Here is a 25,007-nt window from a genome sequence, read left to right as displayed (position 1 = left end):
ATACTGAAGATTTATCAATACTGATGATTTTTTGATAATGTGCTTTTTAAAATTATTTTCAGGTTGTGGTTAACTAGTTATCCATCAGAAAAGTTTCCTGTTAGTATCCTCCAGAATGGCATCAAAATGACGAATGAACCCCCAAAAGGAGTTAGAGCGAACCTTCTTCGATCATATCTTAATGACCCCATCTCCGATCCTGTGTTCTTTAGCAGTTGCCAAAAGCCAGAAATGTGGCAAAAACTGCTGTTCGGCCTTTGCTTTTTTCATGCTATTGTACAAGAAAGGAGAAACTTTGGCCCACTGGGTAAGGTTTTGATTATTTTGCAGGTTGTTTCAAAAAGATGAATAGTTTTGAAATGCATTATTGGAGCTTCTTTGTAAAAAGGCAGTATTGCTGTTAGCAGTATTACAAGAGTGCAATCTGTATTGCACAGAATTTAATAAAGTTTAAAAGCTGTTATTTGCAGAGATTCTTATTCAGGCAAAGCTACTCTTGAAGCTACTGCAAGTATAACCCTGGGGGAGGACTAGAAAGTACCAGTTTTCCAAGTAAATATATTATACTGTAGTTATGTTAAATTATAGCTTACTAAATTATTAATTTGTTTCTGTAGTTCTTACTGACTAACCATCATATCCAGTTCCATTTTAAATTTTCATAGTTAAGGATGTGTCTTCCATTCTGATTTTGCTATTTATGTGTATACTTCATTTTTATCAAAGCTAGTGCATATGTTTACTTGGTGTGAAACAAATTTATGTAGCTGTAATGTGTTCATAACACAGTACTGAAAAGATATATATTAGTATGATCTGTGTCTCAGCTTTTTCTATAATCTTGAAATATTTAGAAAACTATATAAAAATTCTACATAAAATGTAGACATGTATGGAATCATAAAATGTAGACATGTATGGAATCACAGATTCTGTTTTTATAACTATATAAAGCTTATACTTGCCACTAGTGTACATGAAATTCTCAGCCTGCCATTCTGACTGAGTCTGTCTTTGTCATAACAGGTTACTGTTATGAAATGTTTATTTTTGACTGAAAAACGCTGTCCTTATTTTAATAGGCAGCTATTTAGATAAACACTAGACTGCCAGTATGAAGATACTAATTTTTTGTGTGAAAGTAAAAATACAATTTTTATAAGCGACAAAGATAATTTTCAAAAGCAACTTCTACTGTTTATTGTGACCAGCTGTCTGGGGGAAGAAAGGTAGTTTCAGCAACAGTCCTAATTTTCGGTTTGCACTAGGAGTACAGGTTTTCTGAAGGATTCTCTTATTTGGAGTATGCTTCTGTGTAGGTTTTTGTTTGTTTTTTTTTTCTGGTACTGTTACTCTGAATGTCATATACAAACAGCATTAATAGATGGGCAGATTGATTAAAAATTAAAATCAATCCACGAATTAAAACTCCCATTCTCATTGTCTCCAGACAGCAACAGATCAGCTGAAAGTACAGAGCAGGTCTGTGTTCTACTTCAGGTAAAATACAATTTTTCAGGAACGTGTGATACCAAAATGCCTGTGCTTATGTTTTAATTATAGAGAATGATGGTAATAGTGCCTTAGGAGACAATATTATTATGGAGTCATGTTCTCCCTTGTGCAATAAACAGCCTGGTAGATTCCAGGGCTTCGTCTAGGTACTGTTTGGCAGCTGTTATCTTTGGCTCTGTAGTAAGGGTATAGTACCAATACCATCATTTCCTGAGCATGGTTATCAGTACAGTGCACCATTGCCCTGTATATCTTTTCTGAATCGAGCAGGTTGGAATATTCCGTATGAGTTCAACGAATCTGACCTCCGAATCAGTATGCAACAGATCCAGATGTTTCTGAATGCATATGAAGAAATCCCATTTGAAGCTCTGACATACCTAACAGGTACAGGCATTGAACCCTCTAACATGTGTTGACTCTGCTACGCACTTTCAGGTGGTACAGCGATAAACTGATGAGTTCTTGACAAATTGAGTGGATTCCATTCAGGTTTACTTTCTTGGCCTTCCATATGCAGACAAGTTGGATCCCAGACCCTCAGATGTCATTGCTCTCTTGGCTCATATATAGCTACAAGAATTACTAATGGTCCAGCAAACTTCCTGGACTTTGTTTCATATATGTCAAGTAAAAACGTCAATGGACTCTGTTTCACTTTAACTGATCAATATGATCTCGACACAGAAAGCATTGCCAGTTTACCAGAGGATGTGATAATACTCATGAGTTTAAAGCAGGAGGTGTTGACCTGTGTAAATAACCTGGTTGCTGTGGCTATTCAGTTCTCTTTATCAGGTGGCTGCTTCTTGGCACGTCCTTTGTCAACCTTATGAAGATAATTCCTGATTTTTGTTAATATTATGATTAGGTTTGTGAAAAAGAATTTTGGGAGTCAGGATTAAAGTATTAACTGTGAGCTTTTAGCTTTTTTCTGTACTTTACATCAGTGTAAACTTCCCCTCATTGCTTTCCCATTAGTTACCCTTCTGCACATGGACATTGCATATATGTTCTTTTATCCGTTCTTTTCTACTGTATATGTACATATTCAGGTTAAGTTTACATGAAAGGAACAAGACAAAGATCAGCTATATAGCACTGTTCAGATTTTGACAGTTCTAAAAACTCTTACTAATGAGAATTTTGAGCAAAACAGCTGTCATTTAAAACATGAGATTATTTACTGTGGCATGAGTAGTAGTTTCTCAGACCAGCTCATAGTGTTCCTTAAACCTTTCATCATCAAGACACACAAACTTGGCCCATAGTTCCAAAGGTGTTAAAGTGCCTTATTTCCATTGAATCAATTGAAGTATAGGGCCTAAAAACTGAAGATCTGGAACTTCAGAACTTCAACTTAATGGAGCTATACATTATTGCAAAACAATTTTTATTTGTTCATTAACTTTTAGTTTTTCATCCTGGTTTTCTTTGTCCTTTCCCAGGGGAATGTAACTATGGAGGTAGAGTAACAGATGATAAAGACAGGCGTCTTCTCCTGTCCCTTCTTTCCATAGTCTATAGCAAGGATATAGAGCAGGACAAGTATATGCTTGCACCTGGAGATGACTACTATATACCACCACATGGTCCATATGAGGTGAGAAGATAAGAGATGTAAATTCTCTCTGAGTTATTGGGAAAAACCTTATCTACACTGTACTTTGATATGCCAAATACAACAAATAGAAAATATAAAACATAGATCACAAAGCCATGCCAGAATATATCTTATGTATGAAAAATGTATCTGGTACTTAGTATCTAACACATCCCAATGGAGATGTAGATCATCCAATATTCTGAGGTTTGTTGATGCAAAGTGCCACCCCTGTGCAGGTTTCCAGTATAGTTCTAGAAAGCCAATAGGAGTCAGGCTTCAGGAATTTACAGGGTACTTCTGTACCATCTTGCAAACATTATTGCCTTGAAAACAATGATCAGGATGAGGAGGTGGAATGGCAGGTATATAGTCAGTTTTCATCCCCTTTTTCCCTTCTACCAGCTGCATAGGGATAACAAATGTGCTCAAATCCCACCTGTTTGTGTAGCCTGCAGTTGTAGGGGTGATACATACAGTATCCTACCCTCTTCTGTGACTCCTACCAACGTTCCTTGTGTATTTCTAACGCGTGTTCCTTGCTCTTGCTACTTAAATGAAGGTGGTAAGAACAACTTCCCAGTGAGTCTTTGAACCATTCAAAGCTTGTATATTTATCTCTGTGGACTGAGTAAGTAAATTCCTGGATGCATTTAACTGGGAACTTATGTGTTTGGTTGTAAATGGGAATGTTCTGTTTAAGTTGGATTTACTGATCATTTATGAACTGGTATCTAAATGTTTCTTTTACAGTCTTACATCGAATACCTACAAAGTTTACCAATTACAACACACCCTGAAGTGTTTGGACTTCATGAAAATGCAGACATCACCAAGGATAACCAGGAAACTAACCAGCTTTTCAGTGGAGTGCTTCTGACTTTGCCTAGAGAAGCAGGGGGAGGTGGGAAGTCCCCTCAGGTAACTGGGGAAGAAAGATCAACTTGCAGTCTGGAAAGGTCCCCCTTTCCTGTCATGTCCTAGGTCTCAGAGTAATCCAACACCTCTCATTACATGACTGTGGCGTTGGGAGTAGATCTGAGCATCCCTGTAAAGTAGCAGACAGATTTGGCATAGAAGAACCTTTAAAGATGGAAGATACCCTAATGACTTTGAATTCAAATAGGTTAATACTACAAAACTCCACCTGGTTGAGTAGAACATGCACTTTTAATAGGAATGTTTCTTTCATATTGCAAGCTTTAATATAACAGTGAAGTGCTTCACTTCAGTCATGAATTCTAGTTACAGCACAGTTAACAATCACAGTTGATAAAGCATGTCATATCACATCCATCTCTAGCCAATTTTAAAATATGACATTTAATTCCAGTCTACAAATTCCAATGATGGAGGGTCATGCACTGGCCTGACTTCATTTAACAGTGGTTGTGTGACCATCCCTGCCATTCTTACCAGGGGGCAGACTCCAGAGTGCCAGGAAATTATATCGAGTCATTCAGCCATCAGGCAAGCAATATAAGCCCATTAGAGGCAAAAGTTGTCTTCCTGGTGAAGTCTGTGCTATAATGGCACTTCCAGTCTGTTATTACTCATTGAATGCTTGGGTTTTGAGATGCAATTGTTTGCTTCCCTTTGGCTCCTTCAGTTTGTACAGTCCCAAATGTGTAACTGTGTGTGTGACTTGTGTGGCACAAAGAAAGGGGTAGTTTGGCAGAATGGAATCACTTGGACACGGACCTCACTGTCATCTACGCCTCCATGGGAGCCAGTTGTGAAGATGCTGGGAATTTCTTTACTTCATCCTGTCCTGGCAGCTCAGGTTACTCAGGCCAATTCCACGCTCCTTTGAGACATAAATGACCTAACAGTCCCCTCAGATCTTACATCCTATATTTCATACACAAGTGGATTCTTGAAAAGTAGAATCGGTGGAGCCTCATTTCCTGTGGGGTTGTCAAGTGATTGTATTCTCTGATGTCTAATATGCTGTAAGTAAAGCTGCTGTCATGACTGGGGTATTCATATGGTCTTCCCATCATTTTCCCCATGCTGCATACTTTGTCTTTTCCTTCATTGTGGCAGTAGTAGGATTATGCTTGTCTGCCCTGCTGCCCGTTTCCTTAGAAGTTGCCTAAAACCTTTTTGCAAATTACACCAAAACTACTAACAAATTTAAAATCATTGAGAAGGAAAAAGGAGCAAGCAGGCACATGCAGAGACAGACAGGATGATGCACAAACAGTAAGAGCATGTAAGCATTACTTCCTTAGGAAAATGGACTAAAATACCTATGTGGTTATACAGGGAAAAAAAAATGAAATCTATAGTGTTTTGTGGAATTTATTGAATAAAAATAGGTGAAAAAAGGGAAATTCCTCATTCACAGCAAACTTGCGATTTCAGGAAACTGTTGAAGATTTGGCGCAGGACATCCTATCCAAATTACCAAGTGGCTTTGATATTAAAGAGGTTATGAAGGCATACCCAGTACTTTATGAAGAGTCCATGAATACTGTTCTTAGGCAAGAACTAATTCGATTTAACAGGTATGGCTCAATGTTTTGTGTAGTTTTACTAATACTGAAGTATGCTTGTGTTCATCAGTGCTAGCCACTCACAAGCCTTAAACAGTTACAAGCCTTTTGCAATACATTGTTCTTGACATGATAGATTCTGCTTTGGATGAGCCTTTTAAAAAGACCTGAAAAGCTGCAACTGGCTACCTGAATATAGAAGTAGTACCTATATTCTCAGAGAACGAACCTATATCAGATTTGAGTTTATTGTGTTGAGGTAGGGCAGCCTACTTCATTCTTTTTAAGTCACCCAGGTCCTAATATTCACAGCACACTGTGTTAATTAGTGTTACGCTCTTTAAAGCTCTTGTCACTTGATTTCCCTTGTCTGGAATGGGCATTTTCACTGTCTTTCATTTCTCTGTGTGTGTTTTTTCTTTGTTTGCTTTTCCAAAGTTAAGAGTTTTGATTACTACAGGTGAGATAAGGAATTTCTAACAGGACATTTACCAGCTTTGATCGACACTTTATTCAAGTTGGACTTAGAAGTCTTTAGCCAGATAGTAAGAAGTAAATATTCTGTTTTATCTGAAGGCTTACTGAAGTTGTTCGGAGCAGCCTCATTAATTTAGGCAAAGCCATTAAAGGCCAAGTGTTGATGTCGTCTGAACTTGAAGATGTTTTCAACAGCATGCTAATGGGAAAAGTACCATCAATGTGGGCTGCCAAATCATATCCATCACTGAAGCCACTGGGAAGTTATGTGTCCGATCTCCTCAGTCGTTTGGTCTTCTTCCAGGTATGCTAAACTGAGACTGACAGATCTAAGGACTGGTAGTTGAAAGCTGAATGGGTAAAATATGAATCATTACTGTTAGGAGACTGGTGTTTACAAGACTGTAAAAGAGGGTATATTGATAAAACTGTCCAAAGTCAATCATCTTTTTTTTTTTTCGCTGGCTAGTACCTGTATTTACCAAAATATGCTTATGCTACTTTCTGAAATTTCTTTCTCAGTAGCAATGAGTTCTGGTTGTTTCAGAATGATTATTTTTGTTGTCATCGTGAATAACTGACTTCTGTGATTTGTTGTCTCTAAAAAATATAGAAGTAATGGTAGTAGCCAGAGGGTCCCATCAAGATTGAGATCTCATTGTGCTGTTTGAGTGTATCTGGAAAGACATCCCATTTCTGCTGAAATGGCACAGTGAAGCCACGGAGTGTATTTTTTTTTCTTACATGTGTTTTTTCTCTCCATATTCAGGATTGGGTCATCAATGGGCCACCCACAGTCTTTTGGTTGTCAGGATTCTTCTTCACTCAGTCTTTTTTGACTGGTGTGTTACAAAACTATGCCAGAAAATACACCATCCCAATTGACCATATTGGATTTGAATTTGAGGTAAGAAAATGCAGAGAAATTTTGTTTTTCTTGAACAGCTTGAAACATGTTACAGGTCAGCAAGGAATAGAGTTTTCAAGTGAAAAGAAATTTTATTTAAAGGAATAATTTCAGACTATCACTTATAGGATTTAATATACTCCAGGTAAAAATAACATCAAGCAATGGTTTAATCATTCTAGGTGATGAAACAGGAGCACACGATGGAGAAAATGCCAGAAGATGGGGCTTATGTGAGAGGCCTTTTTTTGGAAGGTGCACGATGGGATAGAGAATCTTTGGTAATTGGAGAATCACTTCCAAAAATCCTTTATGATTCTTTGCCCATAATTTGGCTGAAACCTGGAGAAAGTTCCAGGTTTCTTCATATGAACATCTACTCATGCCCTGTATACAAGACAAGTGCGAGAAGAGGTGTCTTGTCCACTACTGGCCACTCAACCAACTATGTTCTCTCAATTGAACTCCCTTCAGACAAGCCCCAGAAACACTGGATAAATCGAGGTGTGGCAGCGCTATGCCAGTTAGATGACTGAGAGTATGCAAGTCAAAATACTCGTATTTTGTTATTAAAAGATATATTTTATTCCCCAATGGCTGCAATTTTTTTTTTTTTTGTTGGGATTTCCTGCTGACTTCAAAGCGCCTCTCTAGTTCCTTTGGGTTTTAGCCATTATGAGCCACTGAGCAAGAGTGAGTGAAAAAAGAACACTACAAACAGAAACTTATCTCAAAGGCCTGTGCTTTATCTTGCAATGTATCACAATGAACAGAAGTCATATCAAACTGCGTGCTACTCACATTATTACAATTCTTGTGAAATCCTAATATTACCACCTAGCTGCTACTATAGGGCACTTTTTTTTATTTATTAAATTGGGCCCAAAGAGTTTTACTGCTGATTTTAATGGGAATCTAATCCATAACTCTGGCAAATAAGACTCTGTGGATTTGCCTGCCACTTTGGTGTCCCAGGAGTATGTAAGGCGAGGAGGGAGGAGATGAGAATAGTCTGTTGTCAACATGTGAAACCAATCCTCAGTTAGCATGAGCTGCCAGAGCTGTATTAATAAAACTACAGTAACTTACACTCCTTGAAGATGTACCTCAGAATGTCCATAGAAAACTTCTAGACAGCACATGCATTGGGAGCCTGCCATTTCTCAGAGCAGTACGCTTGTCTCATCATTTTTAAACTTTTTTTATTTCAGTGTTATTTACCTAGGTATCCCAAATGCCTGATAAATGGAGCTGTTTCCTTTCTTCCATAGTCTCATTTTACTTCCATATCTTGTCCTCTTGCGTGTTGGACTAATAACCACCTGAAATTTTGTACTTGTTTAAGCCCTTTCATCAGAGAAGCTCAAAGTAGCTTGCAACCATTAATTAAAAATAAAATAGCCTTAACATCTTCAAAGAGCTGTGCAGTCATTATCTAATCCCCACAGCATGCTAAGAAGGTACTAAAGATGGATCATTAGATTTGTTGTGTACACAGTACAAGAGAAGCACAAAGATCAAGGCAAAAATTAAAAAACAAAACAAAACAAAAAAACCCACTGCATAAATGCTCACTAATGTGGGGTCATGTGTTTCTTTTCATTGCCCAAATTGCAGCATTTTAATGATTTGCTTGAGGCCTCACAAACTCAGAGATGCAGCTATAATCCAGCAATTCCCAGTATCCTGCTACAATCATTAAAGGATGCTGCTACAACTCATTAAAACATATGGTTCTTGTCATAGGATTTATCTGTTGTGTTGTGCTTAGCTGTTATAGGTGAAAACAGTGTTTGTTATTGTTTTATTAACCTCTGGTTTGGTTTATATAGATATTCATAAAATACTAACTTTCAAGAATGGTAACATACAGGTAAGCAAAAAATGTTACAGGTATGTTGTACATTTTTGAATGGCTGCGTCTAATTGTTGTGGTTATCACTTCAACAATTCAGATCATTTATTAGGTCACTGTGGCATCAGTGATAACAAACCAGTCATGACCCTCCTCTTATAGATGCTTTGCATGCAGGCCAAAGAGGCTGGACCTGGCTGTTGGATCCTTCCTTAGGGACGGATCAGTTCAGCTGCTGCTCTCAAAAGGATCTTTCTATTTAGATTTGAGCTTATGCATGTACGTGACTGGTGACTGCTTACGTGTTGCTGCTGAGGCACTGCTGAAAGGGAAGCTGGGGCAACAATAGAGTAAGCATTCTTAAAACACTAAAATTAAGAGAAGTTGAAATTTGAGGATTGAGTTTTTCCATCCTTCTGCAGATAATGCTAGTCTTGCAAACACCGTCCTCTAAATCAAACCATTTTAAATTAAAAGCCAGATTCATTAGTATATGCTAGCTAAATTACGTTTTATGGATATAAATTACATTTTATGGATATAAATTACTTTTAAACTGTTGGAAAATACTGTGGGATAGCTTGCCAAGTGGGTTTCTTGTTAATGCCTTTTTGTGAACAAACACTAATGAATAGTTTATTAGATGGCACAGTTGTGGTTCTTGTGAATATATAGTGGCTTTGCTACTGCATTGTGTGCAATGTCCTTGTTACTGCGTTGATTTTCTAAATGTTTCTGTGTTAATGTTTAGATTTGAGATGAAGGCATCTCTTAGAATGTAATTAAAGACGTATTTCTAGCTTTGGTAGATGTGACCAAAATATAGAGACAAGAGAGAAGTCTATGAAAGAGAGGTTGTGCATCTGCTGGTTGCTATGTCCCCCTTTGCCAGGGATCAGGCATGGCTGAGTTGCTTTACTTGATTATTACTGAAGTACGTGATTTCCTGGGCTGCCCTTACTATTAGAGAAAAAGTAATGGAATTTACTGTTGAAGGATATCTGTCTTAGAGATATTTTTCTGTGGTTCTCTGAAATGAGCTTCCCAACCTTATTTCCTGAGCATTGTCTAGACCTTCCTGAAGAATGATAAGCTGGCTAAACATTAGAATTCACAACCTTTCCTGGCTGAGATGCACTAAAAAAAAAGAAAAAGGTATCTCAGCTGTTAGTTGGACATGATAAAAATGTGAAAAATTTTTGGACAAATGAAGTGCCTTGTAATGCTAGTATTGCTACAGGTTTAGTATTTCCACTTCTTAATTAGAAGCTCTCATTAAACAAACCACAAAAACACCTCTAATTACTGCAAATGGTAGATTCACAGCGCTAGTAACTCAAAGCAGATGGAAAAAAATGCAGTATGCAGACATTACGCAGCAAGGGATATTTTTTCCTTAGAAATTGCAGAGACATATTTTCAGCAAGGGATGCTGTAAGACAGATATGGTTAGTACATTTTCTTAGGAGATTAAAACCTTTCTCTTATCTCGTCTGTACAAAAATCCATTTCAGAAACAGAAAGTACTATCTCTGTTGATTTTAACACTGTTGGGCAGTTAAAGGGAAAATTAAACAATGAAAAAGCAAAAGACGATACAAAGGCCCCGAATTGTTCTGAGTTCCTATAAGCTAGAATGTTTTGTTGAATAGGATTAGAAAAATTAGTGAAAGACACAGGTCTCTCCTGTAATTGCCATTCTTGAAAATGAATTTATAGGTATGATCAAATAAGGGACCTTTCTGTCTGTGGATAAAAGATGAATGTAACTGATATAATTTCTGATGGATACCTAGTAGGGCCCCAAAAGAGTGCCTTATTTTCTCCAGATCTAAAAGGTATTACAAGAACTAACTTACATGTATTAGTACGAAGGCAGATAAGATAACTTAACTTAATCCATTTTAACCTGTTTTCAGTTCTGTGATACTTGCCTTGGAATAGATTGGGTCACTGCTGCAAATTAATGAGTGTTTCCTCACCCCTAGACAACACTGAGGGGGTACATTCAGTGAGCAGGTGCTGAGTCCGTCTTCTTAAATGATTGTGTGCTTGCTAATGTTAGTGTTAAATTTGGTTTCATAAGTGCATGGCTTAATAAATTACAACCTTACTAATGATGGAGTTAGGGATAGGATTTCCAGAGAGGAGGCGTTACTAAGATATTCAAGGCCCAAATATCATGTCAACAAATTACTACTGCATTGCCTACTGGTTAGCTTGCAAGAGAGTTCATGCAACTGACTCAGGATTTCTATTTCTAAAGAATAAAAAATAATGTCATCTTTTTATTCTAAATTCTTCTAAAGCATCTCCTGACTAGTATGATAAATTGAAAAGAGACAGTATTGAGTGGAAGGGGAGTAAGAGAAAGTTGAGGAAGTACAGGACAGAGTGTACGCTGACTGATTGAATCCAGTGCATTACAAACTCTTGAGAACTCAGAGGCATTTTAGGATAACATCTTTTTGCAAGTAAAATTGATGTGTAGGAATGACATATTGTACTATCGTTGGGATACTTCTTGACAGAAGTTATACTGTCCTTGGAATTTCATACAATGAGTACCAGTTGAGACGTCTGCTTACCCGCTGGACTGAGCTGCAGATGAAATTTTTTTCAATGAAACTCCCTCAAAATGGTAGTTTGCCAGTTTGACTCCAAAAACAAAGGACTGTCTTTAAGGCAGATTCTCTTTTCCATACAGAGTTGAACTTAAGCTGTTAAAGAAGGATTTTGCTCTCCAGACTTGACAAAAGAGCTGATCTAATCCTTCCTTTAGCTGAACAGCCTCAAGTTTTAACAAATTTCAGTCTTTGCCTTCTGGTGCTGCAAAGTAATGAGGGTCAGGCACTAGTTAATAATTTTTCAAACACTTACTTTGAAAAATTAAAGCATCTCAAATAACATGATGCTGTTACTGCAGCTCAACTTACTTGCTTTTCAGTTAAGCAAGTGGATACTCATTTGAGTTACTTAAGGCTACTTGAGCCTTTTAAAAATTGCATATTTATATTTCCCTTCAGAAATAAAATCATATTGTTATTTCAACTTGGTGTATATAATTTTAGGGATGTTCTTTTGAAATAATCTACATCTTACAGTGTGTGGTCAGGAAAGGGTTGTGACTACAACACAGACAGTGAATTTAGACTGTTCATTTACATAGCCGTTTATTCACCTGATGAGTCACAGCAGCAGTACCTTCATTAGCTACATGAATTTTAACAATTAAAAAGATTCAAATGATAGTTTAATGACAAAGAAGGAGCCTAAACTTCCATTTAAAATCCTTGTCTCTACACATTTTGGTTTGGCTCATTTGACGCATCTCTACACTGGTGTTACCAGAATGAGGATAAGAAAAGACTGTATTCAGAATTCTTTCAATGAAGGATTAAGCAATATGTATAATCATGTTAGTTTTTACTGTCTTTATTCCATCTCCCTTTTCCTAGGCTAAAGTAGTTTTGTCTTGCGTCTTCCTGGCAGCAGTAAATTTGCACAGCTCCCACTGACAGGCAGAACAATGGTATTTTACATGTTACTTCCCACATGAGGCATTCCCAGGAAATAATTATATGGGAATAAATACCTTTGGGGACTTGGGCCATAAAGGGTAGTGAGAAATTGGGCTAGCCAGTACCTGTCATGCTGACTCGGTCTTCTCATTGTTTCCTTGTACTTTCTCATCCGCTTGTATTTTTTTCACTCTTACAAGTACATTCTTGGGGGAGGAACTGTCATTCTGTTCTGCACAAGACTAGTTTTAACTTATTTTTCAGGTAGACAAGAATATTTCTTTGCCATTGTCTGTTAGGTATTGGAGAGTTTAGGATGAGTTGGAGAGCTCAGAAAATAAGATTTCATTGGTTTTGCTGACTTTAACAGGAAATAATATACATTGCATTTTTCAAGTTTGGTTTTTTCCACCATTAACTTCTGGCTGGAATACATCACTGCTTATCACAGCAGTGATATACCCTCTTATACCTCTATTGTTAAAGCAGCTGTGGACTGTGCTTATGTACTCTCCCAGTACAGTGTGGCTCTTGTCCACAGCTTGGTCTCATTGGTACTTCTAGTCTGAAGGACATAAGGCTCCAGTAACTTTCCTGAAGAGAATTTGTGAACACCCAGTGAGGGGGGAAATTAATTTCATTTCACTTCCATTCGTGAGGCACCTGCAAAACAGAAATACTCCTCAAATTTAAGAGACTGAAGAGATAGTTGTATTTTGTTTTAACAAAGTTGGAGTTCTGTCCATAATGTAAGAGTTAAAGCCTAACACTAAAATAACTGTTGAGAAAGCCAATGCACGGATTATGTTGAGAAGCTAACCATGTAAAAATGCACAGTGAAGACACCCAAAGCATCTTAAGCTTGCTCCTATAGTGATACTCTGAAGAGAAAGTTTTCAGTCAGTCCATACATGGGAACCTGAGGAACCCAACAGTGGAATGTTTTATCCTTGAGTTGTGTAACGTACATTTCACATCCACACCCTCTCCAAAGGAAGCGGGAGGGGGAAGCTGACATAGAGGCTTTAGGCTACTCCTCTGCAGTTTGCAAAAAGGAAAAAGAAGGAGTGGTGGCATTTCTGATGTCTCTTCACTACTCTCCGTTTAGAAAAAGTACTTCACCATAAGGATACTGTGAAACTGGAATGTTTCTCCAGGGACAACGAGCAGAGCAGGGACAGGAAAGGAAGGAGTGCAGCTGCATGATGCGGTCACCGTATTCCCACTTGCATTCAGAAACTCTGGAAGCACTGTGTCTGCTTGATTCTCCTGGACTTTCTTGATTTTTCCTGACCCTTACACAAGGCACTGCCTTGAATCACAATTGAGCATATATAATCCTCAAACCACCAGAGAACCCTGCTACTGATTGAGTTTGAAAACCTGCTGTAATTTGTACTGTCAAAGTAATCTTCATATCACACCTCACTCCTTGAAAAGTGTTACTTTTATTGATGAGTCAGTGGTTGAAATGTAATAAATACTGGATCAAACATCCATCATGTGCGAGGTATCGGTTAGCTTTTTGGCCTCAGCAAATTTGTAAGCAAGTGACCAAAAGAGCTTAATTCACAGTTGTGCACACAAATCACCTGGATCACAGTCCACATCTTAAATGATGTGATTACACATCACATCTGAAATGATGGGTTATGAAACTTCATCATGGGATTTCAGGTATATTGGCTTAGAAATCTTCCTTAACTTTTCCTGGTGACGCAACATTCGGCCTTGTCTATGGGCAAGACCCATAGGAGGCAGGTGGATCTGGAAAAGAAAATCCCACCAGTTAGGTGCAAATTAAGAAGCTACATGGAAAAGAAGGCATATATACAGACTAGGTGTCACTGAGTTTTAAATAATTTCTTCACATTCTGGAGAGGGCAACTCTACTGTCTCAAACCAGGTTATTAGATTTCTAGGAGGAGTGCTCTCTGAAGAGTGGTAAGTGGTGTAACTTTCAGGCCCCAAATGTTGTGTTTATTAAAATCCTATATATTTTAGGCTTTAGTAACCTTGTTTTGTAGCTAGATATCAGACTGTAATGATAAAATACTTTTTTGAAATAGGACTGCTGACAATGTTCCAGAACAGTAAGACCTAGAAAACCCTAAAATTCCTGAGTAGATGTCTTAAAGCACTGTGTGCTTTATTCATACCTACCCAGTAAGTCACAAAATAATCCCAAACTGTATGTATTGAAAGACTGCCTTCTTAATGTCATTATTGTATATACCATATTAAAATGATCAATCAATGTCATTGACTGCATAAGCAGAAGGAGCAATAGGTGACAGGCTCTTCCTTTGATTGACAAAGTCTTTATATTTTGTAAGACTGTTAGTGGGAGTCGTGCAGCTGTATCCCCCCTAAGTGACTGAAAATGTAGGTGTTAGTAGTCAGATGTTATTGTTGCTGAGGCCATCATCCTGTAAGATAGCTGTTTAGGTCCAAATAGTAGTAAAAGCACTGACTAAAGCAGCACTAGAGATTTCTACAATCTGAAAAATAACGATCATCCAGTTCATCCGAGAGCGCTGATCTACAACTGATCCTTTGGGATTTCAAAGCCACTGAAGAGTATACATTTTAAGCCCATTTCTAGGAGCACTGCTTGCCAGATGTGCATCGTTATTCTGTATACTGGAGAAAAAGAAAAAGCTATATGTGAAACAGATGCTAACAGTGACCATACTCTAGGCAAGTATGTGATGAAGATACAATTCAATTTTGACCATGACCACCTTGATAAGGAAACTATAGATGTGAAAATGTAAACTAGAGGAAGTCTCTATGGGAGGCAGCATAAAGTACTACAGACAGAAGTGACTAGGCAGTGAGGAAACTATATTGAATGGTGCAATAGAAGACACTGCTGCAATTTCCAGCATTTTGGTAATCTTGGATGTGTTTTTCTCTAGGAAGAGGGGAAAAGAAGTGGCAACATAGGCAGGTGCTTTATAAGACATGATCTATGACTGAAGGAACAGTTACCATTAATGTAGGCTACAAAAATTATTATATCTATGGCAGATTGTCCTGGTTTGAGTATTTGTATTCTCTCATTTGACTTCCATTACTCTCTTTTTCTACATAGTGTGACTCATTGGTTGGTCAAGACTGCCTAAATATTTGCAGGCCTTGGAAGTTTAGCTCATGCAATTCCATTTGGGTTTTGACTCCTTATTTTGAGAAGAAATTAGCCAATTTACAGTGAAATAAGATAGATGGAAAACATTTCAATATACATTTGGCTTATTTGGCTCTGATTTAGCATAGCATTTAAATACCGGCTTATGCAGTGTGGTGAAGGTGATGTGAACTTATGGTTTTATTGTCCAGTGAGAGCTAAGTGTGAATAGTTGAAGACTTTGGGACTAGATTTATACTCACAGGTCTTGGGTAGGGGATGTTATAGTGAAGTCCAATTTCTATTCTTGCCTCACATTCTTCTATACACTGCTTAATCAACTTTGGATCCATTACCTAAGATCATACAAACAATTTGTACTTTGTACAAGTATAACAACTAGCAATTGGAAGCTCAAGCATAAATGATGTACAGCCACATGACTTTCTTTAGCTTTTTTTTGGCAATCCCAAGAATACAATGATTGTTATTTTTCACATCCATAAAAGGTAACATTAGTATTTGCCTTGACTCAACAGTTCTGGGCTTGATGGCACTGGATATTAAGGCTCAGAGGCTGTCACGACTGAGGCTATAGAAGGAGGTTTTTACCCAAACATGGTATTTTCTCTGAAAAAAGACAATACACATGTAAACTACTAATACATCTGTGAAAAAAACCAAAAAACACTCACCCATTCATCACTCTGCAAGGTAGCTAGAGGAGAAAGAGAAGAGACTCCTTGGTCCTACATTCTGTTAGCTTCTTATCCAGAAACTCCCTTTGAAGTCAGATATGTGGTGTAAATTGTAACTTAAATTCATTTTTTGATTTTTGCATTACCTGAATATAGTCCCAGACCAAAATGGGATATAAATGAGTATTATGATCTTGAATTACAAGAAGCACCTTTGATTACCATGGAGTCTGTATCGCCCCTTTCAAAAGGGGTTTGAAATTTCGTCCTTAAGAAAAAAATGAAAGTGCTTCTTTAAAAAGAAGTGCCAATAGTTGTTGCTTTGAAAAGAAAAAAAGAAGTGTAAGAAGCTACTGAGCTCTGTTTGCCATTGCATGGGTAATGATACACTTAGCTAGCTTTCTAAAAGATCAAAAGCTGTTTCAATTACATAGGCAGTATCTTTGGAATTTAATTTTTTCTTGGCATTTTTTTAGTGAAAGCTCTAAGCCTTTTAGACTTCTACAGCAGTTAATGAAGAGCTGAAACAGTTGGAGTTTTATTATTATTATTTCAGTGGTGAATTTTAAACTAGAACCCGAATACACCAGCACTTAAGGTGAATGAAATTTTGGGAAATCAGGTCTTATATTCATATCTTAGCGTCCAATCACTGAGACAGTGCAAAGAGCAAGAGGACAATCATTCAGAAATTCAAAACTGTAAGGACACTCACATTTTTGTTTTTTCGGAATAATGTTTTGGCTTCATTTTTAATGTACTCTTTCTCTTGAATAGTTTCTTCTATCTGTCCTGATGCTGATTGCCATTTTTTGGCTATTCGGAATATCTTGCGGTAAAGGCCAAGAACTTCTTGTCGAGTAACTGGTGTCATCTAAAAAACAACAAACCCCCAAACATATGCATGAACATTTGAGTTGCTAAAAGGCCAGCAAGCAGTATAGTTTTCCATGCAATGGAATTATTTAAAAAATATTTCTACCATCTAAAGATATGCCTAGCTATATGAAAAAAAATGAAATAGCTCCAAACAATAATTAGCTGTTGAAAGCTGAAGACCCAGTCCAGCAAAGTATTTAAACTGATACTTAAATCTGTCTCCATTCAAACAACTTGAGCTCTTGCTCAAAGTTAAGCACTTGGCTTAGCGCTTTGCTGAATCACAAGTGTTGTACAAGAATGCCTGGGTTGTGTTTCACTGCTATTTTGCAACATATATTGGGCAAGTCACCGAAACTCTGAGCATCCCCCTTCCTGTGAAATTGTCGTACCAATAATGACCCTATCTTTGCAAAGCATCTTGAAATCTGTGAATAAAATACACGATAAAACCACCACGATATTGCTGAAAAACAGTGTAGGTTTCAGAGGCTGAGAAGCTTATTTGTGATACCACTACAGTATGTAGTAATGATTCAGCTGGATTTAGATGTGATGAAAAGGTGATGAAAGCTATTTTATCTAAGCACTGCAGGAGAGGCAGACTAACTATGGATTTAGGAAAGTCCTGAATGTCTTGATTTTCAGAGCACTCTGTATCTGCTGAGCCCACTGAATCAGTCTCCAGGTGCGATAAGAATCTTTGTCAGAAATCGAGAATGAAATCCTATTCTTATTCTATGTAAATGAGTATTTTGTCATGTGCGTGGTGCCACCATTTCACGTCAGACCACAAATATCCCCGGGAGAAATCCACTACTGGAATAACAGCTCTTCTGACATGGATTAGATTCGCAGAAACAATGACTTCTGCTTTAGGGACGCTGCAACTGTTGAAGGTATCTTACTGTTCAAAAGGAAGATGCAGCAGCACTGCAAAGTAAGTATATGGATGCAATGAAGAACAAGTGTCAGGAACAGGACATTATCTGACTGTTTCAGGATCCATTTGCCAACCTGGAGCTCTAGTTGCTGTGGCTAAATCGACCCTGAAATCAGACTTGTGTGTTGGGAATAGCTCCTCCGGAGGACAATTTGCAGCGGGGCAATTTAGACAGCCTGAACGGGCCTCTGGAGGGAGCGCTCTCTCCCTCGGTGACAGGAAAAGCTGCTTCCTAATGCATGCACCCAAATTACTGCGGAATGTTTGGCAGTGTGGCTATCACTCATCTCCTTGCAGTCTGTGGCAATTCCTATTATTGTGGAGAGCAGAAGAGAGTTTTGCACCGAAGTCTTCTCAGGCCATACAGTTCTCCAGTGGCTGCATCCACCACAGCTGGTGACCTTCACTACTATTTCAGTACTGTCCTACTGTGGCTTCAGATAGTCACATTTTATTTTCCTCACCAAAGTCAGTTACAGATGCTAACCTGAAGACAGGATTTGGCCTGTAGTTCTTTTTGATAAAAAATCCCAAACTATTAAATCCTAGTATTTTTTGTCTTAAGTGTTGTGATGACCTAAAGACTTTTTGTTTCATGAACTCTGTTAGGAATCTTAAGAAGTACAGACATAAAACTGATTTTCTCTGATTATTAAGAGAGAGCATTTTTATTTTGCTATTTGTATTTTAAAATGTTTAACCAATCATATATTTTCTCCCCAGATATAAAAGCGATTCTTGCTATCCAGCAGAAAGTATTTCTAATAAATGGTTATGGTATTTCTAGGAAACAAATATCCACAATGAAACAGCTAGGTAGTCCCAGCTCGTCAAACACTTGGGAATAAATGTTTCACTTTATCAACTCTACAGCTCCATTTCAAGCAATAAAATTAGTCATACACAAAGCTACGCGTATACATGTATCTGAAAAATCATTGCTTCCCTCTGTTGAGTGCATATTTTGTATAGAAAATAAACAGTTCAATTACAAGAGCTGACCTGGCGCAAGCTGAGTCCCAAATCACGTCCTCACCTAGAGCCCCTCCTGGCCTCACTCCTCTACTTTTATTTGAAGGTGTCACCTCTGGTAGAGCTGGTAATACTCTTTGTTCCCTGCTGACAGCTAATAAAAGGTAGTACTGCACTAGAAACTTTCAGCTTAGGTTTTCATGTAATCCATAAAGAAAATAGGAGGAATAACGTCAGAGGAAAAAATGTTTAAAATACAGGCTTAAATTCTGATCTATGCATCGGACAATTTCCAAGGCCAGAACTTGGGACAGTGCCCTTTGCTCAGAGCTGCAATCACACCTGTTGCTTTTGGATTTTAAACATACTAAAAATCTGTTCATAAAGATTTTGTTTAAAAGTTTAGAACCAACAATTATTTTTTCACCCACTAGTTGCTTCCTCTCCCCCACCTAGAACTGATTTTTTCTTTCTTTAATTTCTTGGTGTTGAAATTGATAGAGAACTGTGTAGCCCCTCATCTAGGTATGGGCTGCATTATTGCTCTCCTTTGACATATGCTATATGATGTAAAAGGCATTAAGCAGCTTTTCATATATACTTAGCAACCAGCTGCTCCTGTGGCTTATTTTAGTCAACAATTTCTAACATTACAGACCTGCTTGTAAACCATTTCTGCAAAGATACATAAATGAAGGTGTGAGGAGCCCTTCAATGATAAGAGGACCCCCATCTATCACGGGAAAGAATGAGAGCAAATAGGACAAAATTCAAAGCCTGGGTCAGATTCTGATCTGAGTGGGAGTGTAAGTAAGGAATAATTCCACTGAGAGCAAAATTGCTTCCAACTTAAAATGTTGTAAATGAGATTGGAGTTTTTTCCTTCAGTATGAACAGAGCCCACACCGACAGTGACGGTACAAGCCATGTATCAGGTGTAATTTCATCAAGTGATGCTACTTCTATTAGTTTTGTGGGTGTGCAAAATAATTCTGAGTGGGACAGAAAAGAAGATAAGGGAGGCTTTCATGTCCTTGTAATTACTCATCTTGCAATTTACATCTTTGGCATTTAAGTCATAATTATATTTCACATCTCTGGAATGCTAAGTGGATGTTACACCACTTTCCCACTAACACTCATCTTGTGGTAGTCACACCCATTGTTTAACTTCTACTACCCTTCATTTCATTGCAGAATGTAGCCCACAGAGGTTAACCACAGGTGTTTTTGTCAAAAAGTACAGGGCTATTGTATTAGCTGAGCAAATTTCAGGTGTTTACTGCAACAAAATAAACCGGGAGGTCAAAGGAAGGTCTGTAGGCACAAACCTATCAATGGGAAAAGTGGTAGGTTGCAGGCTGGTTTTGAGCTGATTGTTAGAATTAAGCCTTTGGAGGGAAGCCAAGCATTGCCTTCCAAATACGCATTTGCTGGATGCCGTGGCAGAGTTCTGACAATGCAGGGTTGTATCGTTCTTTTGATCTACATGCAAACCCCTGTTATCAACATGCAGATCAAGCACATGTAATATCCCATTGTATCCAAACTTGCAAAGGAGGCCTGAGCAGTTAATGAGTTACTGCATGATGAAGATGCAAACTTTTTTCATTGTTAATTAAAACAAATAATCCTTTAGACTATAAAATGTAATAACACGGGGGTTTTTTAGAAATCAAATACACATTCCTTTGGATTTTTAGATGGCTGACACAGAAGTTCAATAATCTGAATAATCAGTGAAATACCAGTCGTCTTTTGCTATTTGCAGGTTTGTTTAAAATTTAAAGTTAAAGTTTATATAAAAATAAGAAAAGAAATCTGTCAACTGTACTGCAAAGTGACCCCAATAGTGCAGTCAAAGCAAAGTTAGGACAGAGGGTGAGCTGCACGGGGACTTACTACTTACATATGAGCAGCTAAATTACAGCTGCTTCCCAGCAAGGGATGCTTGGCTAAGAATGCGTGTCCAGCACTCTCCTCCTGTCTGCACAGCTCCTTTGCTGAAGTTGTAAGTCTATTTTATTTCATCCTTTCTTTTCAAGTCAAGCATTAGCTACTCACTTTAAGCATAATATCTGCCAGTAGCGAGTACATAGAGGATTTTAGGAAAGAAAGGGTGAAAGTCATAGCCCATGAGGGAAGAAAAAAGGGTATTTTAAAACAATAGACCTCTTCTTTTACATCCCAGCTAACTAGGGCATGCATTAGTAACACACACTTAGTGCTGATGCTGAAACCATATTTGCTCAGGGGAGGAGGTGGTGGGGAACAGAACTCTGCATGAAATAATTTGAAAAAGCAGCTTTGAACTTCTCAGATGTAAAATGTTTTATTTAGGAGTAACACAACTTCTATTTGACAGCTGGTTTGCTACTGGCAAGGAGTCCTAAAGACACAATGACAAACCACTGGGCTGATTGCCTTCTGAATCAAGCTATGATCACATTTCTGTTACAGAAATAAATGACATAATTCAAAAGCAGAGCATATCAACATTACAATATGGAACATCATCAGCTTCAGCCTGTATGGCAATCTCTATCTCATATTTTCAAACATACTCTTTGGCTACCACTTATTTAAAGAGATGCAAAAAACTGTGCATACCTGGCTTTTTTTCTTTTAAGAGCTAAATTAGACCACTTAGCTAAAGAGTGACCTGCAGTCTCTTTCCTGCTGCTAATGCAACAGATAATCAATCATTCCTTTCACAGCTATCCACAGCAACTGGAGCTCAGTAATCTATATTCATCTTACGTGCAAGTCTGCCAAAATGAGTCTGCGGTTCTTAAGGTAACAATGAATTTGGCCTGTCATTTCCTTGAGGGACAACAACTGAAACAATGAGTTCCTGTGGCACGGAAAGAAGAGAGGGGGCCACAGATTCCTGTGATTGCTGGGCAGGTCACGTGCCTTCCAGTGATATGAAATTTCAAAATCCAGTTTCCACAAAGTCATTTTATCTTCTTTCACTCAAATCAATGACTTAGTGGCCTGTGACAGCTAGTACACTGCAAACATCGACCACACGTGGATGCAGCAGGTACCTAACAAAGTGAAAACTTAATTTGATTTTCAGTCTTGATTGAACATTCATACCTTTTTTTTTAAGATTCAGCCAAAACCAAATCATAGCAAAATTTCAATCACAGCTAAAATATTCCATCTCCACATGATGAAAAACAAACTAAAATGAACAATCATATTCTTCCATGATGGCGTTACATCCTCATTTCTACCAGTGACTCAAGCCTGTAAATTCTAAGACATTTCCATCAAGAATTAATTTGACTCCAAGTATTTCTGTTTCCATCTACAAGCTGCAGTCATAAATCTCTGCAGATTTGGTGAAAAAGAACCAAGTTACTAAACCGTTATTCAATAACGATACCTGAAAGCAAGGTGACTTTCATATGGTTTTAGGTTTTGTCATCCCAGTATCTTTCTGCTGGCAAACTGATCTGAAACCCTGAAGAACACCTCTGAAGCAGCCTAAGTTTTGTACTTCCACTGTTTATCAGCTGGGATGGGAACTCTGCTATTCCATTCGTGCCTCAGATTTCTGACTGAACTTGATCTCTTTTAAGCTTTCATGTACATACGGAGCGGTCTTTTGGTCAGAAAAAGGAAACTTCATGCAAAGAGACTATAATTAAATAGTAAAAGCAAGGACTTGGATTTTATCACTGGTGTTCCCATGTAATTTCAGATAAGTGAAATTGTAGAAAATTAGGATTCTACATCATTCTCTTCATTTGAATAAATGAAAGTGGAAACTCTTAACTAGTCCCTTTTGATCACAGAGTTTTCATCTTCTGAGGTGGTCAAGGCATTATCTGGTTTTAGTAGGACATACAGACTCTTGCTCTGGGAGTGCCTCCCGTGCCGTGGTAGCCTCAGGAAGAACAGAAATGCTGACTTAGACAGCGTAGAGGAGGAAACAAAAATAATTGCTTTACATATTTCTTAGCTTTCTCCTGAAAAGCATGCAGTGTCCAGGTAAGCTTGAAAGCAATATGAACTCGTGCAACCCTTTCACTCATGCTTTCATACATTTAGAACCATTTTCTCCTCCTTTGTGTTTAGTTGTCTATTAGTCACAAGCAGAGAAAGAGGTTTTAATGCAGTACAACAAATTTAGCAGGGAAAATGAAGTCTCAGCTATCCTTGGATGGCCTTACTTATATAATATAGAAGCAACATGGACACAAAACCCAGTATGGATTTATGCACCTTATTCATACCTTGGCTTCGAGCCAAATGCACCTGAATGCGTGCATAGAAATATTTCTCAGCATTGGAACCACTCCCAAACTTGAGAACAGGTATAAATATTAATCCTAGCAGAGAAACAATCCTCCCTACCCCCTTTCCTACTTTGGTCTGTGGGCATTTAGTAACAACACTCCTTTCATGAACCCTCTGCTTCAGTTTCCAACTGCTCCAGTCCCAGGACATTGATAGATAAGATTTTTAGTCACAATTTGAGAACTATAGCAGGACGTATTTTGAAAAAAGGATTTCGTTTTTTGGAAATCAAGTGTATAAATCCCATTCAAATTCAACAAAGCCTCACACAGTGCTTGCACTAGATTCTGCTGAATGGCGTATGGATCGGTTTTTGGGGCCTCCTGCCCCTCTGACAGCACAAGGGCAGAGGAACACAGGGCCGGGGGAAGTGCCACTCTCTCTGTCCCACAGTCGTCTCTCAGTCTCTATGGGGAGAGAGCCCTCCGGCCTGGCAGTGACAGGACAGAAGGACACCCCCCAACAAGAGCTCCAAGTCAGCAGCAACTGCAGGCCCAGGTGAGAGGTTCAGGACTCATTACACACAGGACCTTCTCCACACCTCCTGGGCCATCCCACAGCTATTCCTGCAGCCACCGGTGTCATCAGGCAGGCACGGGGACTGGCTGGGCAGTGAGGCCATCCCATTCCTCCCTCTGGGGGTCAGGCCTACCCCAGCAAAGGCCACAGCCATGCAGCTCAGGGCAGGCAGTGGCAATGTGGATGGACGCAGGGTGGCTGTGGAGATTGCTTGTCGTCAGCACCGCACGGGGGTGGTGCCGGTGCTAAGATGGCGCTGGCCGCCCCCACCCTTGCCCGGAGCCGCCCGGCCGCCAGGGGGCGCTGCAGGCGCGGGCGCCCTTCTGCCCCCTGGCGGCCGGGGCGGCGCTGCCCCCGCAACCGGGCGGAACCAACGCGTGAAGTGGGGGGCGTGGGGACTGGCTAACTCTCCAAACCTCCGGCCTCTCCCTCCCCCCTTCTTCCCCGCACGTCGGCTCGTCCACCCTCCACCCCCTCGCTTTACCTTCGGGAAGGAGCGCGCTGGGACCCCGCTCCCCACCTTCGTGCGGTGGTTCCGCCCCGCTAAGCCCGGTCCCCCCACTCCGGTGGGCGAAGGAGGCGGTGCCCCGTTGCCCTCCCCTGCCCGCACCGTGCGTGCGGCGTCGCCGCGTACGTCGCTGTACGTCACGGCGCGGCGACGCCGCCGCTGCCAGCTGACTCTCACCCCCGGAAGTGATGCAGGGAGGGGGAGGCAGCCTCGCAGGGAGCCGCGGAGGTGAGTGAATTGGACCGTGTCTCTTCCCGTCCGCGCCGGGCTGCGGGCGGGGGGAACGGCGGCGGCGGGAGCGGCGCGGGGCTCGGGGCTCGGCTCGGCTTGGCTCGGCCGGCGGCGCGGGCGGCGGGGCTCGGCCGGCAGCCTCGGCGGTGGCGGGGGCCGCCGCTCTGCCCCTCAGCCCCCACCAGGGCCGGTTGGGCGCTGGGGGCCACGCGCCGCCGCCGCCCCCTCACGGCGCCCCCCCCGCCCTCCTCCCCCTGAGCCGCAGCCCGCCCGACCCCGGGGCTGGCAGCCGCCGGGACGGCCCGCCGGTACCGGCGAGCCCGACCGGGAGCCGCAGCCTCCCCCGGCGGCGGCGCGGCGCGGGGCGGTCCCGGCCGGGCGCTTCTCCGGGGGGTGCTTGCGGGGTCTCGCTCCGTGCAGGCCGGTGCAGCGGCTGGCTG

At 39.9% G+C, this 25,007-nt stretch overlaps 2 protein-coding genes across 2 annotated transcripts in view; one reads left to right on the top strand and one right to left on the bottom strand.

Moving 5' to 3' along the window:
* Positions 1-7,536, top strand: part of DNAH3 (dynein axonemal heavy chain 3) — a gene marked incomplete at both ends in the record, with an annotated part of 62,027 nt that extends 54,491 nt beyond the window's left edge. The window contains 8 exons of the mRNA XM_082490812.1: positions 63-307; positions 1,786-1,902; positions 2,964-3,118; positions 3,872-4,039; positions 5,486-5,628; positions 6,193-6,397; positions 6,863-7,000; positions 7,183-7,536. Of these exons, the coding sequence (XP_082346938.1) occupies positions 63-307; positions 1,786-1,902; positions 2,964-3,118; positions 3,872-4,039; positions 5,486-5,628; positions 6,193-6,397; positions 6,863-7,000; positions 7,183-7,536 (1,525 nt within the window). The remainder of the gene's footprint in view (positions 1-62; positions 308-1,785; positions 1,903-2,963; positions 3,119-3,871; positions 4,040-5,485; positions 5,629-6,192; positions 6,398-6,862; positions 7,001-7,182) is intronic.
* A 6,119-nt stretch (positions 7,537-13,655) lies between these two features.
* LYRM1 (LYR motif containing 1) lies at positions 13,656-24,452 on the bottom strand. Its single transcript, XM_082490408.1, has 4 exons — positions 24,313-24,452; positions 16,920-17,078; positions 15,770-15,862; positions 13,656-14,143 (listed from the first exon to the last, which is right to left on the bottom strand). The coding sequence occupies exons 2-4, from the start codon at positions 17,076-17,078 to the stop codon at positions 14,027-14,029; spliced, it is 369 nt and encodes a 122-aa protein (XP_082346534.1). The 5' UTR covers positions 24,313-24,452; the 3' UTR covers positions 13,656-14,026.
* Positions 24,453-25,007: the final 555 nt, after the last annotated feature.

This window comes from Vanellus vanellus (genome assembly GCF_965231255.1).
Source record: "Vanellus vanellus genome assembly, chromosome: 14".
NCBI lineage: Eukaryota > Metazoa > Chordata > Aves > Charadriiformes > Charadriidae > Vanellus > Vanellus vanellus.
Note: the sequence above shows the minus strand (reverse complement) of the source record. Positions and strands in the feature narration are given on the sequence as shown.

What these genes read in the sequence shown, in the direction of transcription:
- LYRM1 (XM_082490408.1), bottom strand. Translation starts at nt 17,078, where the DNA reads ATGACACCAGTTACTCGACAAGAAGTTCTTGGCCTTTACCGCAAGATA. An exon ending in TATTCCGAAAAAACAAAAAT is followed by an intron (nt 15,863 to 16,919) that starts GTGAGTGTCCTT and finishes GTATGATCTTAG; the next exon opens with GTAATGGATCCAAAGTTGAT. An exon ending in ACATCCCCTACCCAAGACCT is followed by an intron (nt 14,144 to 15,769) that starts GTGAGTATAAAT and finishes TTTCTTTTCCAG; the next exon opens with ATCCACCTGCCTCCTATGGG.